The sequence below is a fragment of the Myotis daubentonii genome, chromosome 2, assembly GCF_963259705.1.
Source record: "Myotis daubentonii chromosome 2, mMyoDau2.1, whole genome shotgun sequence".
Taxonomy (NCBI): domain Eukaryota; kingdom Metazoa; phylum Chordata; class Mammalia; order Chiroptera; family Vespertilionidae; genus Myotis; species Myotis daubentonii.
In genome coordinates this window covers 87,128,135-87,150,216 of record NC_081841.1, presented here as the reverse complement: position 1 = coordinate 87,150,216, position 22,082 = coordinate 87,128,135, and the positions used below count along the sequence as shown (strand labels likewise).

The 22,082-nt window shown below is 37.7% G+C and overlaps 1 protein-coding gene across 7 annotated transcripts in view; it reads left to right on the top strand.

The window, feature by feature from the left end:
• Positions 1-22,082, top strand: part of POC1B (POC1 centriolar protein B) — a 109,858-nt gene that overhangs the window by 46,629 nt on the left and 41,147 nt on the right. For 6 of the 7 annotated variants that reach the window (XM_059683757.1, XM_059683756.1, XM_059683755.1 and 3 more), the window contains 6 exons: positions 2,821-2,928; positions 3,058-3,173; positions 4,284-4,417; positions 6,793-6,861; positions 7,766-7,918; positions 15,694-15,774. In XM_059683757.1, coding sequence (XP_059539740.1) covers positions 2,821-2,928; positions 3,058-3,173; positions 4,284-4,417; positions 6,793-6,861; positions 7,766-7,918; positions 15,694-15,774 — 661 coding nt within the window. The remainder of the gene's footprint in view (positions 1-2,820; positions 2,929-3,057; positions 3,174-4,283; positions 4,418-6,792; positions 6,862-7,765; positions 7,919-15,693; positions 15,775-22,082) is intronic. The other variant, XM_059683753.1, reaches the window with a different exon arrangement.

Here is a 22,082-nt window from a genome sequence, read left to right as displayed (position 1 = left end):
AACATGTTTCTTCGATGGAGTTTCTAATGATAAATTGGCACATTTTTTGTTTTATCACTGTCTACAACATATTATTTGTGTGCCCTCCCCTCTGTTAACTTCCTAGATTGAAAGTTTCCTGGATTCAGGGATCTCCATTTCATTTGCCACTATATTCCTGTGACCCAGCACGTTGTCCAGTGCCTGGTTCTGGCAGGTGCTCAGTGAATATTTGAATGAATGAATGTCCTTCCTATAAACTTGTCTGGAACACTGACAGTGTATGGTAATGCAAGCGGATTTTTATTAAAGGATAGTCCAGTGGTTAGCCTGTCAGAGCCGATCACGGAGTGTCTGAGGAGCACTGCCTTAAGCCTCTCCACTTTAGGGCCTTCTGTGGTCACACAGGAGCCACACAGAACTCTATGTGTCCCAAATCCTTTGGCCAGTAGAAGACACTTCCCTTTCAGTAGGGACCCAGCAGAGTGACTGAGAGTTTAGCTATGGAACCAGATTGTCTGGTTCTCATCTTCCTGGTCGTGTGACTCTGGCAGTTACTGATCCTTTATGTGCCCCGTTTATACATCTATAAATTGAAGCTAGCAGTAGCACCTGTTTTGTAGGGTTGATTGAGGATTAAAAGAGTTGCTATAGGGTTAGCAGGATAGTGATGGTGGTGGTGGTGGTGGTAGGATTTAGTCAATAATGTAGGGTGAGGATTTCTGTACTTTGTTTTTAATCTGATCATCCCATTTTATTACTTTTTTTTCATCATTGCTCTCTTAAAATGTAAGAATCAAGTCATCTCAGAAATATTTTTACCATTTGAAGAAATATTCACATTAGGTAATATTTTTTAAAGATAGCTTCTTTTTTTAAAAATATATTTTATTGATTTTTTACAGAGAGGAAGGGAGAGGGATAGAGAGTTAGAAACATCGATGAGAGAAATACATTGACCAGCCGCCTCCTGCACACCTCCTACTGGGGATGTGCCTGCAACCAAGGTACATGCCCTTGACCGGAATCGAACCTGGGACCTTTCAGTCCACAGGCCGATGCTCTATCCACTGAGCCAAACCAGTGTGGCAAAGATAGCTTCTTAAGAGATGCAATTTAATTCATTGAATTAGTTGTTTACATTATTATGTAAAGTTTATTTTCATGGGGATACTGAGTAGGCTTCTTATCCCCAGGGTCTGTGTAAAATAAATTTCATCTGTTTGGAGCATTTCTAGAATACTGTCCTTCATATTTGAATCTTCATCACATATTTTCTGCTGGAAAAGATTAATAATATATTACATTATTATAAAATCACCCTGAACTACCATCATGGAAGATATTTTCTTACAAGATTATTTTCTTGAATTTTAAAGATTATTTTATGTAGAATTTAATTGTGCTTCTGGGTCTTTTCTTTTTTTAATGGTGAATCCATAGGCGCCAGATCCCAAGTTTCTGTCAGGAAGAATTATTCTTAGGTCAGCCTTAAGAACAGGAAGGGAGGAGAGGATCAAATGAGAGAGAATAAAAAGAAAAGCCTTTAATTATAATCCACACCCACAATTGATGACTTATAGCAATCTGGGCCTAGAGAGAAATACCAATAAGATTGAAACATAATCAGTCTGTGACCTAAATTTGTCTTTTTGGGTTTTGTTATTACTAAAATGTCAATGACAAAAATACTATTCATAATTTTCTAGTAGTCTAAAAAAAATTTTTTTTTGTCTTCTGCTCTTCTATCCTAGAAAGGCACTTAGGGTAGGGGGAAACTTTGAAAAGAATCTTAAAATGAAAGGAGAGCATAGAAACAGTAGACAAGCCATGTGAGAATTTAGTCATTTGTTTTTTAATGGGGCAAGTGGATGATAGGTGTGTCCATGAAGGAGTTTCCGTTCCATGTTAATGAGTTGTCCTACTTTCAGTCCAGTGGAGCTCTCTGGCCTCCTCATGTCCGGGAACTTATGGGTTTCGGGAGCTGGTTCTTTTGTTGATGATATCATTTAATTTTAATTCTAAACACACAAGTCATTTTCTTATAAAAAACTTAACTCTACAGGGTTGAGGGGGTGAACAATAAAGGCTCTCTTGGGGTCATATGGATAACACCAAAAAATGACAGATATAGGAGAAAGAAATAAAGATTTTTTAAAAAGCAAGGTACATGGCAAAAAGAAAAAAGGCAAGGTACTTGGCTTGGAAGGAGTGCAGAGATGAACCAAAAAACTACAACAGGTGCCATAAAGCTAAATTATTTAAATAAAAGAATGAAAGGAGAAGAACCTTGGTTAATCTATATCAGCGGGTCTCAACCTGTGGGTCGTGACCCTTTGGGGGTCGAATGACCCTTTCACAGGGGTCGCCTAAGACCATCAGAAAACACATATATAATTACATATTTTTATGATTAATCACTATGCTTTAATTATGTTCAATTTGTAACAATGAAAATATATCCTGCATATCAGATATTTACATTACGATTCATAACAGTAGCAAAATTACAGTTGTGAAGTAACAACGAAAATAATTTTATGGTTGGGGATCACCACAACATGAACTGTATTAAAGGGTCGCGGCATTAGGAAGGTTGAGAACCACTGATCTATATGGTGTGATTTGATCTTTTAATGGCCTATCAGTGTCCTTTGTCGTGCTTATTTTTAGTTGAAAAGATGGTGGTTGCAGAATAAGACGTTGCTGCATCATGTGGTAACAGTGGTCTCCAATATTTAATATGTATAGCCTGACTTGTGTATGGTGGGAGTGGGATGGCTGTGATTGTGATTATCGGGAGCCTTTCTCAGAAACAGTCTTCTTTCTTCTGCTTTCCAGATTTTCACCCGATGGAAGACTAATTGTATCATGTAGTGAGGATAAAACTATAAAAATTTGGGATACCACAAGTAAGCAGTGTGTCAGTAATTTCTCAGATTCCGTAGGGTAAGTTCATTCTATTTGTGCATTTATGTGATGTGGTTTAATAAGGAGACATTTAATTTATTACAGTTCAAATAAAGAAATTGAAGTAAAGAAATCAAAATATGAGACCATCTTATCCTTTCCTCCTAGGTTTGCAAATTTTGTGGATTTTAGCCCTAATGGTACATGCATAGCTTCAGCAGGTTCTGATCATACTGTGAAAATCTGGGATATACGATTAAACAAATTACTCCAGCATTATCAAGGTATAGTTTCTATAACAAAAGAATTCAGTTGTTGAGTGGGCTCCTGGGAAACTCTTCAACTGACAGACTACCCTTCTCAGTGTGGCCTGGCCCTCTTAATAAGAGCCACGGGCTGCCTTTGAACTGACTGAAAGACAGCCCCCTCAGCAGCATGGTCTGAGAAGCTGGGGTAGATGCCAGAGTGGAGAGGGAGGTGGATGCACCTTAAAAATGATGCCAGGACTATAAAGAAAAAAAGAAAGAGATTACTGTGAGACTTGCAAACTCTGGTTATTTGCTGGAGTAACTCTGATTATATAATTATGAGAAGTCGGGGATAGAAATTGGCACAAATACTTGTTATAACTGGTAGAAAACAACATCTGACTGTGCCTATGTATTAAAGTTAAAAGAGAAATAAATCAATTTCTTGGTTTATATTGGGTTTACATTAAGTCCACATTTCTCAGACTTAAGTGTAATATTTACCATGTAGCTACACTGATAAATCACAACAGCCCCAAGAGGCGGTATTATTATTATTACTCCCATTTAAAGATAAGGAAATTGAGGCTTATAGAGGCTTTAAGTGACCTTCTAAAAGAATTGAAAATTGACCTGGGTCTTTCTATTTACACTTTCCATCACTGTGTTATACTGCCTCCTATTGGAAAGATGGTGAAATGAGAAATGATTGCTCAAACTGGCAAGATTGTGCCCTTCTCCAAATATATCTCCACACTCTTTACCCCTTAGTGCCAAGTTACTAATTGATTACTAAATTTAGCTTAAGGCAAGGTTGTATACCTTATGTGAGCCGGTAATAATTAACTGTTGGTTATATTGGTAATATAGCTGAAGACTTTTAGTTATGTGGTTAACAAGATCATCTTTACATGACATATTCTCTTATTAAAAGCTATTCTTTCTCATTAGCTGGATACTCAAGCTATCTGATGCCAAACTACTTATTAGTTTTAGTAAGCTACTTAGAAATTTGGTGTTGTGGGGACATTGCCTCTAATTGATTTTTGTTTTCAACCTAATATTGCTAATAGATTCAAGGGGCATCTTTACCGGTAGAATTAAGAATTGTTCTCTAAAGTTTTTGCTTTATTTTCTACAAATCAGTTCACAGTGGCGGAGTTAATTGTGTATCATTCCATCCTTCGGGTAACTATCTCATCACTGCTTCTTCAGATGGTACACTTAAGATTTTGGATCTACTAGAAGGAAGGCTCATATATACACTTCAAGGACATTCGGTACTAACACTGAGATTTTTGTTTTTTAAATGATATATATTTTAAAGTTTTGATCCATTTTATTATATGCTTTTGTTACTTTTCCAAGTATAACATACATTGCTGCTGTCATAAAAAAATATTTTTGCCTCCAAGATGATGCTTTTATCCTCTAGAACAGGGGTGGGCAAACTTTTTGACTTGAGGGCCACAATGGGTTCTTAAACTGGACCCAGGGCCGGAACAAAAGCATGGATGGAGTGTTTGTGTGAACTAATATAAATTCAAAGTAAACATCATTACATAAAAGGGTACGGTCTTTTTTTTTTTTTAGTTTTATTCATTTCAAACGGGCCGGATCCGGCCCGCGGGCCGTAGTTTGCCCACGGCTGCTCTAGAAGCAACTATTAGAAATAATATTTATTTTAATTCTTGTCAGAATCAATGTGTGTCTTTTATAGCCATTAAATTAATCTTTCACTGTTATCTTCATCAGGATGTAGTTTAGGTTTAACTGGTTAAGTGGTGATAGATACATTTTTTCCCAACCTCTGATCTTTCTTCTCATGTGGAGGCTGTCCCACTAGCTCTGACACTCAGCCTCTCACACCCCGCAGTCATTTCTTTCTCTAGTCTGGTGAGACTAAAAGGAGAAATTTAACAACAAGTAGAGCCCAATGACTTCTGCTCTTGGAAGTAAGCCTGCCCTCACTTTTCCTCTGATACTTATTGTGGGGAGGCCTGCCCTTGTCCAGTCTTGCCTGTGACTGGGCACTCAGATCTGACTCATTCTGGTATTCAGATCTAGAAAGTCCATTTGCACACATAAAGCCACATTCTTTCTTTGCAAACCTTTATCAGTATGAAAGGTGATATTTGGCTCTCATATGCCTTATTTTTTGTGTTATTTCTCAGTTGGTTTATAACCCAGTGGGGAAGTGAGGTCCTATTATTGAGCTTGTTCAATCTCACACACACACACACACACACACCCTGGCATATAACACACTAAAGAAAAACTTTATAAGTATGTAAACTAGTCCTCCTTTCTGGGTAAATATTCAAACTTCTCTAAATTTTTTAGGATGCATCCTTTTAAAAAAGTACTAGATACTTCCTTTTAACCAAGTATAAGCAGTTTATATCCAGAAATAGAATAGGCCAGTGGTCTAGGGAAGAAGGGTTTTTTTCTGCCTTCATATATCTTGCTTGGCTTCCTGCTTGCTTTGTCATTTGCTCTGCAGCTGTGTTAGTGTGAAGCAGAAATAGCAAGAACCAGCTCATGTGTGTATTTAAGCTGAATAAATAACCAATAAAAGTAGCCAAGGATTAAAATACCCATGGAAATAGATTAATAGAAAAAAAGATCAACAATATTTTAGAAGAAAAATTTATACACAAAGGTGGAATTTTTCACAATGTGGAGGAAAAAGATGTTTATGGGGCTACAATAACCTAAATCTGTGGGGTTGTCTACTTAAAAATATAAGGTGTTTTTCCCCAGAAGTTTTCTTGTATAGATTAAGGGCACATTAACAGAACAGAATATACTGGTATTTTGAAATGAGAAATAATTACTCTTATCTGGATTGAAAAGTTGACCTAGAGGCTATGCATGTTGTGACTGTGCCAAGTGTAGTCTTGTCCAACTTCACAGTCATTGCTCAATTTCAAGTTCTCATTACCTCTCACCCAAATAATTGCAGTAACTTCCTAACTGGCCTCCAACCATTCATTCTTACTTCAGTCCATCATCTCACAATTGCAACATCAATTTTCATTCAATATTATTTTGTTTTAGTTTCAGGTCCACAGTATAGTGGTTAGACAGTCATATGGTTTACAAAGTTTGTGACAGCAGTTTTCATCACAGCTCTCCTCCTGTCTATATCCTGCTTTTAAAACTATTAGTGGCTCACTGTTGCCCACATGAAGGATGACTCAGTGAAGCCTGTTGAAGTCAGAAAATGGGAATATGGCCTTTTTTTCATGTAGCTTCATTCGTAATCACTCTCAGAGTTATCATTAGTTTCTGCTAGTGATTTGTTGAATAAAGAGTCCAAAGCCAGGCAGTCTTAACAGAAATTCTGTAATTGGAAAAGCTTGTAATTACATATGTACAAGCTCTTCTTTAAAAGGGAAAAAAGGTGTTTTTTAAAATTTTTATTAGAATTTCTTTTTCATTTAGTATCATCTATATGTGTTTTAATATAATTGGGTTGGTTCTTTGATTACCTTCACTCTACCTGCATTAGTTGCTAGCAGTTGGATATGTTCTCTCAGACTTACTGCATCAATAGTCTACATAAATTAGAAAAAAATTAGTATTTACAGTATCCTTGGCCATAAGAAAACATCACCAAGTAACTTTTTTTAAATTTCCATTTATATCTTAGGGACCTGTCTTTACTGTTTCATTTTCAAAAGGTGGAGAGCTATTTTCATCAGGAGGCGCAGATATGCAGGTTTGTATGTCTTTCAGCTCCCTCTTTGATTAGGTTAGGGCAAAGAAGTCCAAGACCTCAGCACAGATTTTCACAACCAGCTAGTTTGTATATGTTCCAATGAATTTATATTTTAACTTAATGCCAGGACGTCTGCTATTTCATAGTTGAAATCGTGACAGTTTTGATAATTCTTGGAACTCAACTAGCAGTTATTTTCTTTGCTTGTCTCTACACTTATACATGTAACTGACACTTACTGTATGACAAATATTAATGTGGCACTTTCACTTGAATTGTTGCCTAATATTTTGTCTGTATCTTGTGTTTGAAATGTTAAGATTCTTGAGGATTGTAAATATAAATTGTTTATGCAGCAATTTTGCATTTACTTAAAATAACCAAAAGTCATTCATAGTCAGATTTATTGAATATGGTGGACAACATGGTTTTGGGCTTTGGGGAAAAAAAGAGGATTTTAAGGTAATGTTATTTTCTTAATATGAATTTTAAACGACATGAAGGCAATTCAGATGGCTAAATCTCTCACCCTTAAAAAAGTATTGAGCCAAACCGGTTTGGCTCAATGGATAGAGCGTCGGCCTGTGGACTGAAGGGTCCCAGGTTCGATTCCGGTCAAGGGCATGTACCTTGGTTGCGGGCACATCCCCTATAAGGGGCGTGCAGGAGGCAGCTGATCGATTTCTCTCATTGATGTTTCTAACTCTCTATCTCTCTTCCTTCTTCTTTGTAAAAAATCAATAAAATATATTTTAAAAAAAAGTATTGAGAAGTAGTAATGTTGAAATATTTAGTCTTCCTATTTTGAGAGGCATTTTTGTATGTTCATTTTTTAAAAAAATCCGTTCTATTGCTTGTATATGCAAGTAAATAAATTGCCAACTTGTTTAATTTTTTTAAACAGATTTTATTATGGAGGACTAATTTTGATGAACTGAATTCTAAAGATGTTCTTAAAAGAAATCTCAAAAGATTACATTTTGATTCACCACCACATCTTTTGGACATCTATCCAAGAACACCACATTGCCATGAAGGGAAAATCGAGACTGTTGAAGTGAGTACTTTGTACGTATTTGTCCTGCTATTTGTAAGTGCAGATTTTGGGGCTACTGGTCAACTAGATGCTTGAAATCATAATTATAGAAAACCTAGTTCTGCCTTACAACAGCAGAACTTTGAGAAACAATTATTTTTACTCGTAAAACTTTAAATATGACAGTATGTAATCAATCGATCTAAAGGCTCTCATATTTGCTTCTTGAAGACTTAGAAATAAAACTTAAAAACTGTGTTAATAGTAATAGGAAATGACAAATCTAAGGCTTTGGTGACTAAAGTCTGAGCAAGTTTCTTATTCTAGGCATGTGTAGGAAGCTCATGTGATGGCTGCCATGAGACTAGTGCTAAAGGGCAATACTTATGACAGTTATTGAAATAAATATCTTGAAGTTCTTTCATAACAAAGAAGAAAATCTTATGGACAATAAGAAGAAGAGATTTGGGCATTAAACCTAATAATTGGTACTATTTTACTATTTGCTTACATATATTTTCAAATATATAATTATTTAGATGTATTTTTGTTGACAAGTTTCTTTAAGCGCTATAGATTTAAATGTTTTCTCTTCAAAAAAAATCATCATTGTTCAGTACTTTCTATTTTGCATGATTCTCCATAGCCCCTTTCTCTTCCAAGAGTTAATATTAAATCATTATTTCCCATTCATCTGAATTTTTTATCACTAACAGAGCCTCTCTTTGGTTTTAGAGTAGCTATTTTGAGTTCCTAAGTACAAGTTTTTAAAACTTTTAAGTTTTTTGGACTATTTTCTATGTTTTGTTTAATCTAGCCACATTTGGAGGTTTCTATCCTAGTTGTTCCTTGGTAATGTTTACTTTCAGTTCTTTGATATAATTTTGGTCCTTTCCAACTTTGACCTTCTTTTCAGTTCTTCTAAATAAAGTATTTACATTATGCCTTACTACTCCTCTTATTTTTTTGAAAGTATATAATGTAATTTTTGGCTCATCACATTTGTGTTTCAGTTTCTACAATGATAGATGTATTTTGATCCCCTGTGATTACAAGTATTCACATAAAATATATGTGAAGTATATTTTAATTTGCATTCCCTTTCCTTGTTTAACCCCAGCTGGTTTTGCTAACACTCTCAGTGTTTTCTGTTCTAGCGTTACTGTGGTGTGACTGAGCTAACCATCCATGTAGTTACTGCCCTGTCATCTGTCCAGCCACCTTTTCACAGGGATGGCTGGCTGGGCTGCAGGCTGAGCTCTGCTCTCCTTACTCCTAATTCAGTGCTATTTCCATGACTCCACACTACCTCAGTGCTGGCACTTCAAGCCATTTTCTCTGTGATTTACTGCCAGTTCCAGGCCATTTAAGAGTGCTGACCCTTTTTCAAAACATCAACAAGTTGTCTGAATAGCTCTGCTCTGACTGCAGCCAGAAAGTGAACTGGTCAGTTGCTCTGTATGGCGAGGTCAGGATGACCCAGGCCATGCAAGGCACACTCAACCGTATTTTTCACATACACACTTAAGAATCCTATTAAAAGCTGACTTTTCATCTTGGAATCAGAGTTCAGTTACAGAATGTTAAGCACTGTGGCTGAATTATATTTGTGGCCTTAAGAAAGTCAGCCTGAGTGTACCTACTTTAAATTGCCTGTAAGCACTCATGGTTGTTTAAATTAAGTACACAACGAACATTTGTAAAATACCTTCATATTCTGTAATATAAAATACCAGAGAAGTGGTAGGATTCTGCATATGAACAATTGTTTAATTTTTTTTTAAATCTCTTACATTGGCCCTCAGACTAGACGCAGTGATGGCGAACCTATGACACGTGTGTAGAGGTGAGGTGACACGCAAACTCATTTTTTTGGTTGATTTTTCTTTGTTAAATGGCATTTAAATATGTAAAATAAATATCAAAAATATAAATCTTTGTTTTACTGTGGTTGCAAGTATCAAAAAATTTCTATATGTGACACGGCACCAGAGTTAAGTTAGGGTTTTTCAAAATGCTGACACGCCGAGCTCAAAAGGTTCGCCATCACTGGACTAGAGGGTCCTGGGTTCTGGCCAAGGGCACGTGCCATACCTCTGTTGCAGGCTCGATCCCTGAGTGCGGGAATCAACTAATTGATGTGTTTCTCTCTGTCTCTCCCCCTTCCTTCCACTTTCTACAAATCAATGGAAAATTTTTAAAACCACTTAAAAAATCTCTTATAATAAGTTTTCTAGACAGAGAACATATTTAATATTATTAATAAATAATTATTAAATATCAAATTATTTTTAAACACTTTAAATATCACCTAGAATAGAATAGTATGAATCAGACTAGATATTATGCAGTGTATTCACTTAGATTAAGTACATTTTACTTTGAAAGACAAAATTTTGTGGATTGAAGTATTTTTCAAATCTTTAGGCAAACTCAACTTACATGTTACTTTGGAAATGTTTGAAAATTAGCAAAAAAACATTTTCGAGGTTGGAATTCATGATTAAAAGAACAAAAATGTATTATGAAAGGATATGGAATAAATGGCATCTATAATCTGATTTCACTAACTTTTTCTTTCTGCAGTAACCATGAAAGTTTCCTTTCCAAGTTTGAAGCAACATTGCATTTCTGTGATTTAAATTTTATTCTGTTTTCCATGAAACTCATTTGAATTGCATAATTTCAATCTCCTGGGTGAGATTATTTGGCCTTTTTTGCAAAAGCCGCCCATTTGCCAGCCTTAAGTGCTCCACTCCTTTGAAGGTGGGGGATCCTGCAGAGTCTTAGACCTTGAGTACCAGCTGACTAAATATATAAATTACTAATTTCTACATGGGTAGACAGGAAGATAGCAGTTTGCTTTTAGAATACATGAGAGAAGAAGGTCACATGAAAGAAGGTATGAGGCATAAAATCCTTACCCCGCTGTGGGAAGCAGACCCCTCCTGTGTCCTCTCTGTTGATCTAACTGCAGTTCCTTTGTAGCGCTCCTGTCCTAGGCACTCCATCTTAATTAAAAACATGAGAACAACTTCTTTCTTTTTTTGGTGGGAAAGAAGCCTAATTTCTAAATAATGTGTCTTAGCCCTGCCCACACTGTGCTATGGCACATCACTAGGTCATGCTGACTTCAGGCTGTCAGGAGCTACTATAAATTGCCCAGCCCTGCTCCCAAACAAAAGCAGACTTCACATCTTGGAGAAGGAACTTAATGTGAGTGCATGACGCTTTATCCTGAGCAGTCCCCAACTCTTGTGCATATTTTCATTGGAAGACAATAGTCATTCTAAGGGATGGTGTTAGATCTTGGTGACATTAAGGCATCAAAATAGTTATTCTGGGAGAATTGTAGAATATTATAGGAAGGGATGGTGGTTAATCAATTTAAGAGTATTAATAAAGTAATTGTTCCATTGGCCTTTAATTTTATAATGGCTATTTAAGACTACCTTAATCTATAAATTGCATTGGAAATTCTGTATGATATTTTGTAGGAAGGAAAACTTCTTTTAACGTAACCAAATATTGGTATAAAAATCTGGACATGATTCATTGTTGAAAACTACAAGTGATGAATTTAAGTCTTCAAGTCTGAGATTGAGCTTTATTTCAATCTTGTATAAAGGTAGAAAACATTATAATTTATGGTAAAAAAATAACATTTCTCTACCAATCTTGTATTTTAGTTCTAGCTGGAGTATATACAGCTATATTATTTTGTTCTGTATTATTGAATTGTTCTTCAGAAATTACATGATAATACTAATAATATCTAACACATACAACATTATTTTAATTCCTTCATATAAATTAAGTCATTTAATCTTCCTAAAAACTCTATGAAGTAGTACCATTTTTATTCCATGAGAAATTGAGGCAGTTAAATCATAAAGCTAGTAGGTGGGAACACTAGAATTCAACCCACGCACTCTGGTTCCATTCTGTACTTTTAACCATTTTGATGTAATGGCTCAATATAATCAAAGTTATCGTATCTATGTGTTGGACATTGTAGCTTTAGGGTGTGCAACAGGGGGAAAAGTGGGCAGATTCCTTGCCCTTGAGAATTTGTTGGTAGTGATGTTTGTGTTCATGAATTCCTAAGTATGATGGATACAGAGAATCTCAGAGTGGGGTTCTCACCCTCTGCGGTCATATAGACTAACATCTCCCTCTTGCATGAATCTCTCAATTATATGCCCTGTGTTCAGTGATAGAGCATTCAGCCTCTCCTAAGGGCCCACTTCATTTTGAGGCAATTAATTATTAAAGGTTTCTCCTTTTAATAAAAATGGAAAGGTAGGAGGTAGTGTTGGTATTCCTGAAGGTCAGCTAGCAAAGAACTTAACTCTGACTGTCACCTTCCCCCCTCCATCGCAGCATATTTTCTTTATGGAGAAGAATGTGAACTTTTACTTAATAAGAATTTCCTGCTCTAACGTATATGTCAGTAACTTGTGCCACAATACAATAAAATGCTGTTACATCAACAGTTTCCCAACTTATATCAGCTCAAGCATTTCTCAATGAGAGATGCTGACCACTTATTTCCACGTGATTTAGATTTTTAGAGCAGTTCCAGGTTCAGGTGGTAAAGCCAGATTGTATTTTTCATAGGGAAACAATTTCATATCGACACTAGGTGGCAGTAGATAAAAGAGAATAGAAAGTTTGCAAGAAATTTCTTAGGACAGCTTGTCTTAAGATGGAAAGGAACGCTGTCATCTGCAGATTTCTTGTCTTGCGCCTTAACTCTGGCCTCAGAACTCCTAGGATGGGGCTGTGTGTTCTGCTCTGTGGACAGCCAGGAAGGAGCATGGGTGTTGAGAGGCTAGTCCCCCTTCTCACCCTGAAGTTCTCATCTCTTCTTTACAGTAGCAGGGCGACGACTGGGTGTGTATGCCTCTGCCTCTAACACAATTGGCTGAATAACTATAAAAGTTTCTTCATGTTTCCAAAACTACAGCTATATCCTTCAAATAGGATAAGAGCTTTTAAAATCATTCCACATCTCTAACCTCTGGCTCAGCCCTCACCTCCACTGCCCAGGACTGTTACAATAGTGTCCTCACTCTTATCCCTGCTTTGTTCTTGATACCCTGCATGTCTCTGTCCCATAATCTTTCTAAAGCACATTTTAGCTTCCAGTTTTATTGTGCCTTCCTAAATTCCTCCGCCCTTCACAATTTGACCTTTGCCAACCTCTCTTATTGCTACCCTGTGCAAAAGCCAGCATTCACCTGTCTGCCCAGAAATGTTTCTTACCTCATTGCTATGTTTTGTGTGTGTGTGTGTGTGTGTGTGTGTGTGTGTTTTCGAAACCTCCTGTAAAGGAGCCATCTTCAGCTCTGTGTCCTCCATAGGAGGCCTTTCTCACCAGGTGCTCAGACAACAGGTTCTTCTTTGCAGTTCTTCAGAGTCCTTACTCCTATCATTCACTTCATAACAAGTTCTGCTGTCTTTGGTGCCCTTTGTTCACTTCTATTCATAATGTGTAATAAATAGTTGGTGGTGATGTGGTTTAATTTTATTTTCTCAAATTCGGAAATAACCTCCCTCAAAAGTAGTCGCCACTCTAGTTAATTATTCCTTTGCTTTTTTTTAAAAAAAGTATTATGCTTCACATAAAAGTATGGTTTGATGGTTTTAAACTTCATACAAATGAAATCATACTGAGTATATTTTTCTGTAATCTGTTTTTTAATATAATATTAAAATCCTGAGAATCATGTATGTACTCTGTATTTGTACATTTACATGTTGTTGCATGTAGTTGTAGTTCATTTCTTTCACTGCTGTGTGGGATTCTGATGAATTTATCACAGTAGTAATCTCCATGATTTACATATCTACCCTACTGTTGATAAACATTTGGGGCTTTCGGCCATGGTTATTTTTTCTTTTTTGCATTACAAACAGTGCTGATATTGATGTTGGCGTCATTGAGCTTTTGAGTATTTTCGGTTTAATAGGTGTCAAGTACTATTTTCCTTTAATCTTTTCTAATTACTAACGTTTCTAAAAACCTCTTTATATGCTGGTAAGCTGTCAGGTTTTCTTTCCTATAATTTTTTTCTTGGGATTTCTGTCTTTTTCACGTTGATTTGTAGGTTTTTCTTATGGATTTTAGATACTTGCCCTTTTTAGTTTTAGACATCATAACTACCTCCTTCTGTTCCATCATCTGAGTGTTAACTTTGTGATGTTCATTGTTAAACAGAAATCCTTACTTTTGATATAATCAGACGCATTAATTTTTTTTTCTTTTCCTTTGTGGTTTTGCTTTTGCAGCTTTTGTGTAAGTACTAGTAGTCCTTCTCGACCCTGGGTTGCGAAGATAGTCTTATATATTTATCTTTATTAACTTTGTAACGACATAACACTTAGATTTCTAGTTGATATGTTATCTACCTTTGTATGTAGTATATTAGTCAGGGGCCCATATAATGAGCCAGTTTTTTCAACTATAAATCATCTTTCCTCTGTTGATTTGAGGTACCATTTTCCTTTTATATTTATTTTCCGTACATACAGGGCTCTCCATCTGAGCTCCTTATGTTAGAAATTTTTATTTTGTGTCTTTACATGAGTTTGATTATTTTTTCCTGTATAGGTCATATCCATTTTAAAAAATATATATTTTATTGATTTTTTACAGAGAGGAAGGGAGAGGGATAGAGAGTTAGAAACATCAATGAGAGAGAAACATCGATCAGCTGCCTCCTGCACACCCCCTACTGGGGATGTGCCCGCAACCAAGGTACATGCCCTTGACCGGAATCGAACCTGGGACCTTTCAGTCCACAGACTGATGCTCTATCCACTGAGCCAAACCGGTCAGGGCTATATCCATTTTTATATGTTTACTAGTGGCCCAGTGCACGGATTCGTTCACATTAAAAGGGAATCTGGTGCAGCAAGCTAACCCACAGCCGATTCCATGAGGAATTGGGCTCCCTCCCCACTCCTCTCTGGGTCTGGGGTTCAGGTGAATCAGTTTCGGGGCCGACAGGGCCCCAGCAACAAACTAATCCACGGCCAATTCCGTGAGGAATCAGGCTCCCTCTCCCTCCTCTCTGGGTCCAGGGTGCGGTTGAACCAGATTCGGGATTGACAGGGCCCCAGCAGCAACCTAACCTACCAGTCGGAGCATCTGTCCCCTGGTGGTCATTGCGCATCATAGCTACCGGTCGAATGGTCACTTAGGCTTTTATATATATAGATTCTGATGTATTTATTTTATGGTATTGTAAATATCTTTTTGAAATTTATATTTCTAACTATCTTAAAGTGCAGACATACAATTTATTTTCAATTTAGTAAACTTTCTTTTAGCTTTAATGATGTAGCAGTAGATTCTTTGGGGATTTCTCCATAGACAATTATATAATATATGATGACAATTTTATTTCTTCTATTCCAATTCTTACATCTTAACAACTTTTGTTTCCTTTTCTTGTGTTAATAAACTGGCTAGGATTTTTCTGCATTTTGAGGTGGGTCATTTTATTTTGTTTTTAAATCCCCTTATTAGGTGAATTATATTGATTTTCTAATGTAAAATTAACTTTTTATTTCTGGAATAAATCCAACTTGGTCATGATCTTTTCTTATACCTTGATAGATTCAATAGGCTAATATTTTGTTTAAAATTTTTATATCCATGTTAATGAATATACCAATGTACTTTAAATTTAGAATATATTAGGAAATGCTCTCTAAGTTTTACAAATGTCCTCCAGTTTCTTATAATATAAATTTCTAATATTAACTTTTCTTATATATATACACAGATTAATCCAAAGCTTGAGGTAACTGACTTGCGGACCTCTACTCCCCCTGTTGTGGACATCCTTTCTTTTGGTTCTACCACCGTAAGTTTTCTTTGACATTTAAGTGGCATTTCAGTATTTGGCACAATCCATTTTTCTTTAAAAGAGAGGTGATAAAAAGTGGGCTAATAAGTAGCCTAACATTTTAGCATAGAAAAACTTTATACAAAAAGTCACTTACAATGTGTCTACATAGCCACAAGGGGGAGCAGCCTAATTTCTTAAAAAACCTTCATTTTGAGGACCTCAAACTCAGTCTAATCCAAGGATGGGCAAACTTTTCGACTCGAGGGCCACAATGGGTTCTTAAACTGGACCGGAGGGCCGGAACAAAAGCATGGATGGAGTGTTTGTGTGAACTAATATAAATTCAAAGTAAACATCATTACATAAAAGGGTACGGTCTTTTTTTTTAGTTTTATTCATTTCAAACGGGCCGGATCCGGCCCGCAGGCCGTAGTTTGCCCACGGCTGGTCTAATCCATACTCACTGTTTCATCTCCTGTCAAGGTGCTACTCAGATGACATTTCACTTGCTGTCACAGAACAGACTTTCTTCTTTGTTAATTGCCTTTCAGAGGTGTTACACTTACTTGTAGTCTCCTTAAAAGCAGTTGTTTACCTTTGTTAATTCCTCCTGGTGGACTAAGCAGACATTCAAAAGTATTCCTAATACTTGCAATTTTGTTTGTAAAAATTCCATACAGATAACTTATTTACTCAGTATAGCCAAAGTCTTCAAAAATTGAGTGTCTCAGCATATCAATTTGAGTCTGTTAGTCATTGCAAGGCTGATCATTGTTGATGTCAATTCTGCTAGTCAGTGCAACTAATCATAAGAACAAATGAGAGGAGAGACATGGTCTTGGTGACACTCCTGTGATGGTGTCACTACTTGAAAGGTGTGCTGAAATTCACAAATTCTCGTGAGTGGGGTTTGGTCCCCGTAGTGAGAGAAGGAAAAAGTAGGTGGTTTGGAGATGTGCTGCCTTCTTAGAGTACAATTGGGCATTCCTGATTTAGCAGACAGTCCACACTTTGAGACTCACTCTTGCTGCCATTTCCCTTCCAGCTTTGCAGAGCTTCATGGCCCGAGGAGTCCAGGTGTTCTCGGCGGACTGTGCTATGGAGGTGGCACAGCTGCCACCTAGCAGTTGGTAGCAGGGAGTCATCCATCCTTGGATGGTAATCCACAGGTGCCAAAGTCAGCTAGTCTATGTTATAGGCAGTGATGGCGAACCTTTTGAGCTCGGCGTGTCAGCATTTTGAAAAACCCTAACTTAACTCTGGTTCCATGTCACATATAGAAATTTTTTGATATTTGAAACCATAGTAAAACAAAGACTTATATTTTTGATATTTATTTTATATATTTAAATGCCATTTAACAAAGAAAAATCAACCAAAAAAATGAGTTCACGAAGATGGCGGCATAGATAAACTCCGGGAAATTGCTGCTTCCCACAACAATTGATAAATGCATCAAAAACACAAGCCGGACGCATCCAGAACTACAGGAGAGCTGGCTGAGTGTAAATTCTACAACTAGAAGGAAAGAAAAGCACACTGAGAGCCAGAGGAGCTGCGAAGGTGGAGTGCAGAGGTACGGGGGCCCGCGCGCGCATGCGCGGAAAGGGTCTGGCACCTGAGGACGCGGCTGTCTTTTTGAATCCGGAGGGAGACACAAGCTCCCCACGGCTCTGAAATCCGGCTCTGGGAAGTCTCTGGGGACCCAGCACTCATAAGGGGAGAAACTGGTCTCTCTGGCAGCGGGCGAGCTTGAGGGCAGCTTTCCCTCAGAGGTGCTTGCAGCCATTGCGGGGACACTGGGACTCGCGACTGCTTAGGGCGGGGCTGAGGCTCCTCCATAGCTGCTTCCTCCGCCCTTTGATTCCTTGAGACCCCGCCCCGCCCAGGCTGCAGCAGAGGCTTTTGCATATGAATGCCCCGGCCATTTGCAACCTGTAACTACCTAACTGCAGCCGGCCAGATAGACCCAGAGCTTCCAAGAGAAGGCCCAAGGCCCCACAGCGGCTTGCATTGCTACACAGCTGAGCATCATCAGGGCACTTCCAAACTCCAAAAAAAGGAAGGGGAATCTGCAGTTCTCTTCATAGTTCCTGCTGTGTAACCTCAGGCAGAGGCTAAATTAGCACATCCTTAGATCCAAGAGCCACTGTACCCAGTGGTCAGAGGGGGACCATCCAGATCACAACTCCTCAGATCCATAAGGGACACACTCAGGGTGCAGTCTCAGTGAGCACCAAAGCCCCACTGAAGCAAGTCTTGCCCCAGAAGGGTGTCTTCAGCACAGAAGTTCTCCCACCATAGACACAGCTGATTCTCACTGCCAATTGGCCTGGAGGTCAATTCCTCCCAGTGAGCCTACAACAACCAAGGCATAGCTACAACAAGACTCTGCACAAAGCCCATAAGGGGGTGCACCAAGAGTGTCCACCTCAGGTAACTGGGGTGGCTGAGCCACTGGGCCCTACAGGACACCTAGCACACAAAGCCATTCTATCAACACAGGGAAGCAGCCAAAATGCGGAGACAAAGAAACAGGTCACAAATGGCAGAAACGGAGGAAAGCAAACGACTGGATATAGAGTTCAAGGCCACATTTATAAGGTTTTTCAAGAATTTTATGGAAACCGCGGATAAATTTAATGAGTCCCTCAATAAGTATAGTGAGACCATGGAGGACATGAAAAAGGATCAACTAGAAATTAAGCATACACTGACTGAAATAAAGAATAATTTACAGAGATCCAACAGCAGACAAGAGGATCCCAAGGCCGAAACCGGTTTGGCTCAGTGGATAGAGCGTTGGCCTGCGGACTGAGGGGTCCCGGGTTCGATTCCGGTCAAGGGCATGTACCTGGGTTGCGGGCACATCCCCAGTGGGGGATGTGCAGGAGGCGGCTGATCGATGTTTCTCTCTCATCGATGTTTCTGACTCTCTATCTCTATCCCTTCCTCTCTGTAAAAAATCAATAAAATATATTAAAAAAAAAAAAAAAGAGGATCCCAAGAATCAAGTCAAAGATTTGAAATACAAAGAAACAAAAAATACCCAACTGAAAAAGAAAAAAGAAAAGAGATTCCAAAAATATGAAGATAGTGTAAGGAGCCTCTGGGACAACTTCAAGCGTACCAACATCAGAATTATAGGGGTACCAGAAGGAGAGAGAGGGCAAGATATTGAAAACCTATTTGAAGAAATAATGACAGAAAACTTCCCCCACCTGGTGAAAGAAATAGACTTACAAGTCCAGGATGCTCAGAGAACCCCAAACAAAAGGAATCCAAAGAGGACCACACCAAGACACATCATAATTAAAATGCCAAGAGCAAAAGACAAAGAGAGAATCTTAAAAGCAGCAAGAGAAAGACAGTCAGTTACCTACAAGGGAGTACCCATACGACTGTCAGCTGATTTCTCAACAGAAACCATGCAGGCCAGAAGAGAGTGGCAAGAAATATTCAAAGTGATGAATAGCAAGAACCTGCAACCAAGATTACTCTATCCAGCAAAGCTATCATTCAGAATAGAAGGTCAGATAAAGAGCTTCACGGATAAGAAAAAGCTAAAGGAGTTCATCACCACCAAACCAGCATTATATGAAATGCTGAAAGGTATTCTTTAAGAAGAGGAAGAAGAAAAAGGAACTCTTACCATTTGCCACAGCATGGATGGAACTGGAGAGCGGATAAATACCACATGATCTCACTCATTTGTGGAATATAATGAACAACATAAACGATGAACAAGGACTGATCCAGAGACGGAGAGGCATTGATTGGACTGTCGGGCTTTGGAGGGAGGGTAGGGGAGGGTGGGGGAAAGGGGGAAAGATCAACCAAAGGACTTACATGCAGGCATATAGGCCTAACCAATGGACACGGACAACGGGGGGGTGGGGGGGGTGAGGGCACGAGCCGGGGGGGGGGGGGGTAGAGGGTAACGTGGGGACAAGGACACATATGTAATATCTTAATCAATAAAAATATATTTAAAAAAAATGAGTTCACGTGTCACCTTTGGCACACGTGTCATAGGTTCGCCGTCACTGTTATAGGCCCCTCACTCGGGAATGCAGTCTATGTGGGGCTTCTAGAGGACAATTCTGTGTAATAAACACATGACACGTCTGCAGTTGTGATACAAAACAGAATAATAAACCCAAAGAGTATAATTAATATCCATGGGAGGATAATATTAGGTTAAATTATGTGAAATTGCCATTTTGTAAGCAAAATGGGCTAATATCAGTGATTTCCCGTGGTTCAACCCAATATGTAAGCATTAAAAGGAAGAAGACTCCACAGTTACTTTGAGTTGTGTGCCTGATGCTACATAAAAATGAAACAAACAAGAAAACAGGATAAAAACTTGTTGCTATAAATTGGTTTGGGATTTGGTTTATGAAGCCCCATCTTGGCATATTCTTTTATAATCTGGCAGATCATTGCTTGCCCCCAGGTAAGGTGTAATGACTCCTGGTTTTATATATATATATATATATATATTTAGGCATTTTTCTGAAGGAATAGATGCTCATAAAGCATTTAGATTTTTATAAAGAATATCTCTCTAAAGTGCTTCTCTTTAATTTTTTTTCCTTTTTTTTTTTTTCCTTTTTTAAAGTTTTGTTTTTTTTAATTGCCATCCCTCCCACATCCTCCCCTTTGGCAACCACCAGCTTATTCTCTGTATTTGTGGTCTGTTTCTGTTTTCTTTATTCATTTATTTTGTTTCATTTGGAATCCATATGTAAATGATACCATGTAAAGTATTTGTCTTTCTGTGACTTATTTCACTTAGCATAATACCCTCTAGGTCAGTGATGGCGAACCTTTTGAGTTTGGCCCCTTGAGTGTGGCTCTTCCTAAGCCTTAAGTTAGCATTTTGCAAAACCCTAACTTAACTCTGGTGCCGTGTCACATACAGAATTTTTTTGATATTTCCAACCATAGTAAAACAAAGACTTATATTTTTGATATTTATTTTATATATTTAAATGCCATTTAACAAAGAAAAATCAACCAAAAAAATGAGTTCATGTGTCACCTCTGACACACGTGTCATAGGTTCACCACTGCTCTAGGTCCATGTTGTCACACATGTCACAATATCATTCTTTTTCATTGCTGAATAATTTTCTATTGTGTGGGTGTGTGTACCAAATCTTATTTTTCCATTCACCTATTGATGGACATCTAGATTGCTTCCGTATCTTGGTTGTTACTAGTAATGCTGCAGTGAATATAGGGGTGCATATGTATTTTCAAATTAGTGTTTTTATTTCTTTTTGATAAATACCCAGAAGTGGAATTTCAGGACCATATGGCAGCTCTTATTTTTAATATTTTCAGGAATCTCCATACTGTTTTCTATAGTGGCTGCACTAATTTACAATCCCACCAGCAGTGCACGAAAGGGTTCCCTTTTCTCTACATCCTCTCCAGCACTTGTTATTTGTTGATTTAGTGATGATAGCCACTCTGACAGGTGTGAGGTGATAGCTCATTGTGCTTCTAATTTGCATTTCCCTAATGATTAGTGATATTGAGCATCTTCTCATATGTCTGTTGGCCATCTGTATGCCCTCTTGGTAGAAATGTCTATTCTGGTTGGATTGTTGGTTTGTTTTTGTTTTTGGTGTCAGGTTGTATGAGTTCCTTATGTATTTTGGATATTGACCCCTTATTGTATAATCATTTACAAATATCTTCTCACATCCAGGTTGGCTCTTCAATGTGAATATGTAATATTTTTAGCTCAATGATAGATAATTGGTTAGAAAACTAAAGTGAAATCACTTTGAACTGTTTGCTTTCCCATTTATCTACTGGTGAGTAATTCATACTCTGTTGTCTGTGCCTTAACTGCTTTTCTTTGGCTTCTCCACAACAAATCAGACACAATTGTGAGGGAGATTTGTTTCTGCTCTGGCATGAAGCATAATTGCATTAAATATTTATGGTGTGGACTTTCCTGTGATTATAATTTAAAAACTCAGAGACCTATTGGAATTCAATAAGAGCAGGGCTTAAAGATGGGTTTGGCTTTTGTTATTGTGGTTATTATTTATTTTGCAATTTGTTTGGTTTTTGTAAATTGGAAGAAAGTTTCCTTAGAAATTTAATCAAGATGGGACATAAAAAGGTTACTCTTTACACCTTAATTCGTCAAATTTCTTAGGATAAAAGCAGGTTTGTTGTGGTATAAGAAACAGTTGGTTTCCATTTCTACCTTGGCTTGAGTTAATATTATGTGCAAGATGAGTTGAAGATCTAAGTGTACTGATATCTTACCTACACTCTGATGCCTTTTTGCTACACAG